The 8,470-nt window shown below is 54.0% G+C and overlaps 1 protein-coding gene across 1 annotated transcript; it reads right to left on the bottom strand.

Moving 5' to 3' along the window:
• Positions 3,217-5,704, bottom strand: RASL11A (RAS like family 11 member A). Its single transcript, XM_003482868.4, has 4 exons — positions 5,469-5,704; positions 5,036-5,092; positions 4,857-4,936; positions 3,217-3,926 (listed from the first exon to the last, which is right to left on the bottom strand). The coding sequence occupies exons 1-4, from the start codon at positions 5,590-5,592 to the stop codon at positions 3,459-3,461; spliced, it is 729 nt and encodes a 242-aa protein (XP_003482916.2). The 5' UTR covers positions 5,593-5,704; the 3' UTR covers positions 3,217-3,458.

Below are 8,470 nucleotides of genomic sequence, written 5' to 3'. Positions count from 1 at the left end.
TCCAGGGGCTCCCGCACTGCCCAGTCAAGCCCAAGGCCTCAGAGCCACTGCCCAACACAGAAATCCCACAACATCCGCCCCCAGCCGCCTCCTGACACCCCGTGGTCCCTCTCCTGCAACCTCAGGAACCTTCTGGATGCTCTCCAAGCACCTGGCCCTCGAGGGGTCCTGCTGCTGTCAGGAGAGCCAGGAGGGAGAGACTGCGGTCCCCCCAGATGGGGAGGCCAGGTCCTGTGCGGGGCTGGATGATCAGCCATGCGGCCTAAATGATCAGCCGCGATGCCGAAGGAGGAGAGCGGCCTGGGGCGCGCATTCTGCTGGGCTCTCCAGCTGCTGGAGCACAGAGGCTGCTCCTCCCTCGGGAACTGCCCCATGACTCATCTTCTGACCCTTCGAGTCCTTCTGGACCCTGGAGAGCTCAAGGGCACTTCCTGTCCGCAAGGCCACTCACTTGGATCAGCTGGCTCAGGGGCCGCCTTGGGAAACCTCCTGCGCTGTTCCATTGTGATTTACGTTTTTCCCATGGGATGTTTGAGCTCAGCTCTTGCTGCAGAGGAGCCCCGGCACAGGTGCAATTGGAGCACCCTGTGGGCTTGGCCAGGGTTAGGAGGGTCAGCTGTTCTGTCCACACTCGATGTTAAGATGGGCAGCAGGGAGCAGGAGCGGCTAATGATAAGAAGAACTCTTTTTGTTCCGAGGATATGCCAAGAGCAAGGATTAGGCGCATTTAAAAGATAACGGAGGAGTTCCCGCCCTGACTCAGTGTCTAACAAATCCGAGTAGGAACCATGAGGTTGCGGGTTCGATCCCTGGCCTCTATCAGTGGGTTGAGGATCCAGTGTTGCCGTAAGCTGTGGTGTAGGTCGCAGACGTGGCTCGGATCTGGCGTGGCTGTGGCTGTGGTGTAGGCTGGTGGCTACAGCTCTGATTAGACCCCTAGCCTGGGAACATCCATAGGCTGCAGATGTGACCTAGAAAAGACAAAAGGCAGAAAATAAATAAATAAATAAATAAAGGTAATGGAGGAGTTCCCAGGTGGCTCCTAGGGTTAGGGATCCAGTGCCATCACAGCAGTGCCTCAGGTGGTTGCTGTGGCTCAGTTTCAATCCCTGGGAACTTCCACATGCTCTGAGCACAGCCAAAAAAAAAAAAAAAGACAAACACAGAAAACTATTCAGAACAACGCCTGTCCTCTTTCTACAGAAGTGAATTGACATGTTTTTTTCATGTGTAACCTGCCACTATTGTCCTTGGCACCAAAAATCCTGTGGTCACTCATTTATTCATCAAATATTTACTGAAAACCTACTAGTCTGTGTGCAAGCCCTGGGCTGGAAGCTTGGAATACAAAGTCACAAAATGTTGTCACTGCCCTCACAGAGTGCTCCTTCCAACGGGGGTGACAAATAGCTTCCTGAAGAGGTTGGGTTATAACCCAAATGTTACAGGAATAGAGGAAGACTCAGAGAAGGCGCTGAAAGCACCACGTGACTCGGGACTTGAAAGATGCTTTGGTGGAGACCAGGACAAAACAGGAAGGCATGAAAGCGCTGGGAAGCGTGGGAAAGGCAGAGCTTGTTGGAATGGATGGAAGCAGAGGAGGAAGACGCTGGAGAAGTGGGTGAATGCTCCTGATTCCACGCCTCGTGTTTATATTTTATCCAGTACCTAAGGGGAAACTGCTGCGTTTTCTCTCTCTCTCTTTTTTTTTTTTTTAACTTTTTAGGGCTGCACCTGTGGCATATGGAGGTTCCCAGGCGAGGAGTCAAATCGGAGCTACAACTGCTGGCTACAGCCACAGCCACACGGGATCCAAGCCACATCTGCAACCTACATCACAGCTCATGGCAATGCCAGATCCTTAACCCACTAGGCGAGGCCAGGAATTGAACTTGCAACTTCATAGTTCCTAAGCGGATTGTTTCCGCCGTGCCACCACAGGAACTCCTGCTGCGTTTTCTCAATGAAGGATCATGGTGGGTTTGGGTGAGGCGGTTCTGGGTGAACAAAGGGTCAGAGGCCACCTCTCTTGCCTCCCAGTCCAGCCAAGAGCTGTAAAAGGCCTGGACTAAGGCTGAGTGATGCTTTAGGGAGAAATTGCAGAGAGACAGGCATCCCACTGCTGAGGCTCAGGGAGACAGGGAGGGTGCACTTGCTGACAAGGGAAATTCTGGGAAAGAGGAGTTCCCATTGTGGTGCAGTGGAAAAGAATCCGACTAGGAACAGTGAGGTGGCTGGTTCGATCCCTGGCTTCACTCAGTGGGTTAAGGATCCGGTGTTGCCGAGAGCTGTGGTATAGGTCACAGATGTGGCTTGGATCTGGTTTGCTGTGGTTGTGGTGTAGGCCCACAGCTGTAGCTGACTTGACCCCCTAGCCTGGGAAACTCCATATGCAGCGGATGCGGCCCTGAAAAGCAAAGCAAAAAAGAAAAAGGAAAAAAAAAAAAAAGAAAAGAAATGCCAGAAAAGAGATTTGTTTGTTTGCTTTCTTTTCTGGCTGCTTCAAGGCATATGGAGTTCCCCGGGAGCGGGGGGGGGGGAATCAGACAGAAACCACAGTTGTGACTTAAACCGCAGCTGCAGCAATGCTGGATCCTTAACCCACTGTGCCTGGCCTGGGATCAAAACTGCATCCCAGTGCTGCAGAGACATCGCTGATCCCGCAGGCCACAGTGGGAACTCCCGTTTTGTTTTGTTTTGTTTTTTGTCTTTTCCAGGGCTGCACCCACTGAGCCACAATGGGAACTCCTGTTCGTTTTTGGTTTTGGCCATGCCTGTGGCATGCAGTGGTCCCCGGGCCAGGGATGGAACCCTGGCCACAGCAGGGGCACCAAATCCTTTCATCACTAGGCCATCAGGGAACTCCGAGCTTGTTTTTTTAATATGGGTAGAGAGGATAAATTTCCATTTGCACCCATAAATAATGTTATTCATGTTATAATTTTTTGGCATCTGCGCACAATAAACCCCTTCCCTTGAAAATCACAGGGTGTCGACTTCATGCCTGGCAAAGTGCCCTCATTAAAGACATCCTGCAGTTATTCAAATTCCTTTCCTCCCCCACAGGCTCTCATCTCTCCCACAGCAGATTGCCTCTCCCCCCCAGCCCTCCCTGCCAAAGCCACCAATCACAGTTCAGACCAAGGGCAAGCTGGGAGCAGTTCTGGGCTCTAGTGCAAGTATGATTTCTATAAAAAGACATTTAAAAACAAGGAGCAATGTTGCCATTTGCCTTTAATGGAAAAGTGGCTAGCAGTTACAGTAAAAAAAAAAAAATGTTATTAAAAAAACTATCCAACTTCTAGGCGATCACTGAATTTTCAGAAATACACATACACTTGAAAACCAACAGTCTGTATAAAAATAAACTCTGAATGGGTGGTTAAAAAGGGCGACCCCCAGTCTTTGTAGCTGCATGAATGAGTCACCAAGAGGAGCCTTGTTCCTGGGATGTGAGTCTACCCCAGGGCAGAGGGGGCTTTGGCCTTGGAGGACAGAACCTGCTTGAAGCGCCTCTTCAGGTCCTGCATGTTGGGGGAGCGCGGCCGAGGGATGATGGAGGCTCTTCTCCTCTCCCCGGCGAGGCTGTGCAGCTTGCTCACTTCCTTGCAGAGATGCTGAAACACATCACAGACGTCTTCGTAGTTTTCACTGGTGGAAATTTCCAGGAAGAGGCTGCCCAGCTCGTTGGCCAGTTGGACACCATCACACGTCTGCACCTGCCGGGCGTGCAGAAGGTCCCCCTTGTTGCCCACGATGACGATGGGGGCCTTCGAGTCGGGATGGACCTTCCGGATGTACTGGTACAGGGGGCGGATGGACAGGTAGCTGTCATAGTCTGTGATGGAATAGACCAGCAGGAAGCCCTCTGCCCACTGCACGCACTTGGACAGCGAGTCCACTGCCTGGGTGAGGCCGTCTTGGACCTGAAAAGAGCACAGAGAGCTGGGATCAAGGAAGCCCTCGGTGGGAGAGACTAGAGAGAACATCAAAGCCGCTCTTGAAAGAATATTTGAAAAAGACATCACTAAATATAGTTGTCAGGTTCTCTCCAGCTTCTGCAGAAGGACGGACGCTTCGGAGATGGAAGGGCCAGTTCTCAGGCAAGCTCCCTGCCTGGATGGTTTTATTAGCTGTTACAATGCATTTCTTTTAACCCCTTTGCTTGGCAGGTAGTCTGTGATTAACCAAGGGGCTGATTGACTGAAGAATGACTTCAATGAGAACTTTCAACTCAGGATGGTGCAATTTTTAGGGAACCAATTCAGAATAAACAAAACTTTGAAAATAAGCCAAGATAAATATCTCTTCCCAAGCCCATAAAAATATTTTTAGCATGTCCTTCTTGAGAATGTTACAGAAACAAATTCCTCTTTTCTGTCCTTCCGCAAGCCCTAGAAGGGAGAGCAATTAGTAACTTGTTAATCAAGTTACATTCCTGACTGCTCACCAAGAGGTTATCCAATAGCAACTACTGCGGAGGAACAGCTAGAAACAGGAGCACTTGGGCTGCCCTTGCTAGGAGAGAAAACCCTCTCCCCAGGCCCGTCCCCATAGCTGTGTTCAGGGTTTGAGCTCTGACAGGTGGTGAGACCGGTGTAACCAGCGATGCCCCCGGCCAGGGCTGCAAAGAGAAATTAAGCATCACTTTCCGAGGTGGCGGACAAGTGGAGGCGGCCTCTAACCACCCACTCTCCCTCCCCGCCCCGCATTTCGGAGGGTTTCTAACACCGCAAGGACTGGCCCCACCTGGGGACAGCCGCCTCCTGCACCTACACGCACAACAGGCGTGTTTAGACACCTGGCTCAGGGGTTCAGGGGCAGCGGGAGAGGCATCTGCTCCGGGCTGTCCCTACCTGGATGCCCCCGGGAGTGTCCTGGATCTGCAAGGAGAGCTGGTCTCCCTCCACGCACACAAGCCGAGAGTACAACTTGCCTGGAGAAAGAGGGAGAGTTTGGTTTGTCAATTCTCACACGCTCATCGGGAAAAAGAAAATCAGAGCCAGCAGCCTCAATAGCACGAAATGAATCTAACCTGTATTCGGTTCGTAATCGCCAATGAATCTCTTGGTCAGGAAGCGCACGATCATTGCTGGAAAGATAGGAAAATCACCTCAAGGACTCGGACCAGAAGGTCGAACCCGGACGGTCTCGGGGAGATGAGGGCGTGCCAGGCCGCGGCTACTGCCCGCAGCCTCAGGCTCTGCAAAGCCACGGATGGGGCCATGGCTTCCCGCGGGTTTTGAGGTGGGTGCGCCATCTGCCGCACCAGCCCCCATTCTTCAACAGGTGCCCACCTGGCGAACGCCCCTAAGGGGAAGCTGCGGGGAAGCAGCGGGAGACCGGGAGGGTGGACGAAGGGAGGCCGGCACGGTCTCAGACACGTCCGGGTCCTCCCTGCGCCCTGACCTCCCCTCTGCCGGGAGCCCGGCTCTCCCCCAGTCCTGACTTGTCCCCGGGGCACTCACCGCTCTTGCCCACGCGGCCGGCGCCCAGCACGGCCAGTTTGATGTCCTTGGGCAGGAGGTAGTCCGAGGAGGACTCGGGGATGGGCGCGAGCAGAAAGTGCCCGGACATGGTGGGCGGCCGCATGGAGCGCACGGTCCGAGGCAGGGACACCTTTGTGCGGGGACCGCGGCGGCCCGGGCCGCTGTCCAGGCCGGCTCTTTTAAAGGGCTGGGCGCGCGGGGCGGGGCGGGGGACGTGGGAGCTGCCTCTGGCTCCTCCCCTTCCCGCAGCGGCGCGGAGGGGGCGGAGCCGCAGAGCTTAGGTACCGTCACCGCGGCGTGCGTATCGCCCAGCCGTTTGACGCGCTCTGCGGGCACCTGCGCGGCTCCAGCCCCCGGGCCCTAGAGATCCAGCCTCCACTGTGCCGCAGAGCCCTGGCGGCCCCCTCTGTCCCACAGAGGCGAGCCTGGATCACTAGACCAGTGGGAGAAACTGAGATCAGAATTATGAGCTGGGGGACGAAGCAAAGAGGAAAAAGGGCAGACAGCCGCCTTTTTTGCAATGATAGGAAGGATAAATTCCTGCCAAGTGTTAACCTTTTTATTTTGGAAAGCTGCTGCGGGGTGACATTATTAGCTAAAAGAGAGGAGTGGGAAAGAGCCCTGACTCCAGATTTGCGAAGACCCCCCCCTCCTTGGGGGCAGTAATTGCTTACAGCGCAGGCCCTGGCTGCTGGCGCTGGTTGACTGGACTCATTACTCAGCGCTCTCTAGGCATTCCATCCATCCACTGAGGGCGCTGGCCCTAGACTAATTCTCCATCAAATACAGTCCTATGACTTGAGTCGTGCATTTGCTTCATTATTCAAGCACCTACTTCAAGGTATAAAGTGGAGTTTAGGGTGGGCGTGGAGGTGCGAGGAAGAGGACACCAAAGTCAAATCCCGGCTGTCTTGGTGCCCACCGTGGCCGGGCAAAAACAATCTTGGGATTTTATCCTTGCTGGGCTGGAACGCTTTCATGCCTCTGGCCACCCCTGCTCTAGCCTCACAGGTCCAATTGCGGTACCGGCATTCCCATCCTTACTGGCCCCTCTCCATCCTGCTCGTATCAGCCTTCGCTGCTTGACAAACTGCACTAAACTGAATGCCTTAAAACAGCCCCTCACAGTTGCTCACAAGTCTGTGGGTCAGTGACGACCTCACCCAGGCCAGGCTTGGCTGATGTTGACACACTCATCCTTTCGTGTATCTGCAGAGAGCTGGCTGTGGTGAGCTGGGAATGGGAGGAGGGGGAGAGTGCAGGATGGTGGGTCAGAGGGAGTGCTGGCTAGTGGCTCCAGAACAGCTGTCCTGATACAGCTGACCAATAGTCAGCTGGCGGGGCCGGGGGTGGGGGGTGGGGGCGGGCAGTGTCTGAGTCACATGTTTCTCCAGAATCATGCAGGCTGAGCAGAGTCCCAAGAGCGTGAGTGGAAGTGTACCAGGCCTCCAGAGACCTAGGCTCCAGTGTGGACCCATCAGCCCTGCTGCATGGCTGGCCAAAGCAAGTCACAGGGCCAGCCCAAATTCAAGGGCTGGGGAAACGCCCTGCACTCCTTGGCGAACGGAGCTGCAAGGTCTCATAGGAAAGGCTGAGAGGCAGAGACGGGCAAGGAGAAGAGTCCACTTCTGCATCCACCACACTAACGAATGCGCCTCTGCCCACCCGGGAGCCCAGCGACTCCTCCAGCCCAGAGTCCCAGTCGGGCCACCGGAGGCCTGAACTCTAACCCCTCTCGCTTGCACAGGGATTGATGGCCAAGTTCCGTCACTCCTACTGCCTCCATTTCCGTCTCCCTCTCCAGCCCTCCTGCTCTCACTTCTCACTTGAAGAAACAGATGGGGACTGGTTTACTTGTCCCTCCCTCGGGGAAGCGCGCTCTCCTCACTGCAGCCACCCCACAGCAGTTACTCCCTCTCAGGGCCCTCTCGTCAGCAGCACTGATCCCAGCTGTCCTTATTTCCTGGTGGAGTATTTATTTGTCTGTCTCCCAGGAGGCAGGGGCTCTAGAGTTTGTCTTGGGTGCCCAGCTCACAGTGATACCTCAGCCTTTCGAGGTCCCTACTGAGAGTTCACACCGACTCAGTGATGGATGGTGTCTTCACTCTGTGAACTGGAGAAGACAGAAGTCACGTGCATAACCAGTATCTAACACCTTGACTTTATCAGCGGTCCAGCAGGAGTTCCTGTTGGGGCTCGGGGTTAAGGAATCTGACTAGGAACCATGAGGTTGCAGGTTCGATCCCTGGTCTTGCTCAGTGGGTTAAGGATCTGGCGTTGCCGTGAGCTGTGGTGTAGGCCGGTGGCTACAGCTCCAATTCGACCCCTAGCCTGGGAAACTCCCTATGCCGTGGGAGCAGCCCTAGAAAAAAAAGACCAAAAAAAAAAAAAAAAAAAAAAAAAAAAAAAAAGTGGTCCAGGGGCTGCCCTGAGATGAACTGCTTGTTTCAGCTGCACTGCCCTTTGGCTGTTCCCAAGGCAGTGTCCCATTCAACTCCAGCTTGACTGGAAAGACCTGAAGCCCAGCATCTCCCTGGAGGCTACACGCGTTGCTACCCCTTAGAAACCAAGCAGTGGAAGAGGGGATCCCCCGCTGAGCAACAGTCGCTGGGATCCTCCACAAACACCCTTCACGTTCCTGAAGTAAAAACGCAGAACTTCAAGGGAAGAGAGCCCTTTCTTGGCTGAATCAGGAGCTTCTCTCTTCACCTCAGTCCCTTAGGATCATTTTAGGCTGCGGAGGCCTCATAAGGAAGATGCCCGAGATTGTCCCCTGCCGGGTGATGCTTATGTTGCATTTTGCACTTATACTGCCCTTTTGCTCAGACTGGATTCAATCGGGATCCATTGCATCACGCACGATGGAATCAACTGGATTCAATCGGGATCCATGCTAATCCATTCCTCTTGGAAAGTTCTTTGCATTTGCAAACATACAAGATCATCTATGACCTTTTAATGCAGACATTGTTACTCAACAG

Source organism: Sus scrofa, chromosome 11 (genome assembly GCF_000003025.6).
Source record: "Sus scrofa isolate TJ Tabasco breed Duroc chromosome 11, Sscrofa11.1, whole genome shotgun sequence".
Classification (NCBI taxonomy): Eukaryota; Metazoa; Chordata; class Mammalia; order Artiodactyla; family Suidae; genus Sus; species Sus scrofa.
Note: the sequence above shows the minus strand (reverse complement) of the source record. Positions and strands in the feature narration are given on the sequence as shown.

Coding starts and splice junctions, on each gene's coding strand:
- RASL11A (XM_003482868.4), bottom strand. CDS start 5,592: ATGCGGCCGCCCACCATGTCCGGGCACTTTCTGCTCGCGCCCATCCCC. Junction 4,937..5,035: donor CGATTACGAACCGAATACAG/GTTAGATTCATT, acceptor CTCTTTCTCCAG/GCAAGTTGTACTCTCGGCTT. Junction 3,927..4,856: donor ACACTCCCGGGGGCATCCAG/GTAGGGACAGCC, acceptor TGCTCTTTTCAG/GTCCAAGACGGCCTCACCCA.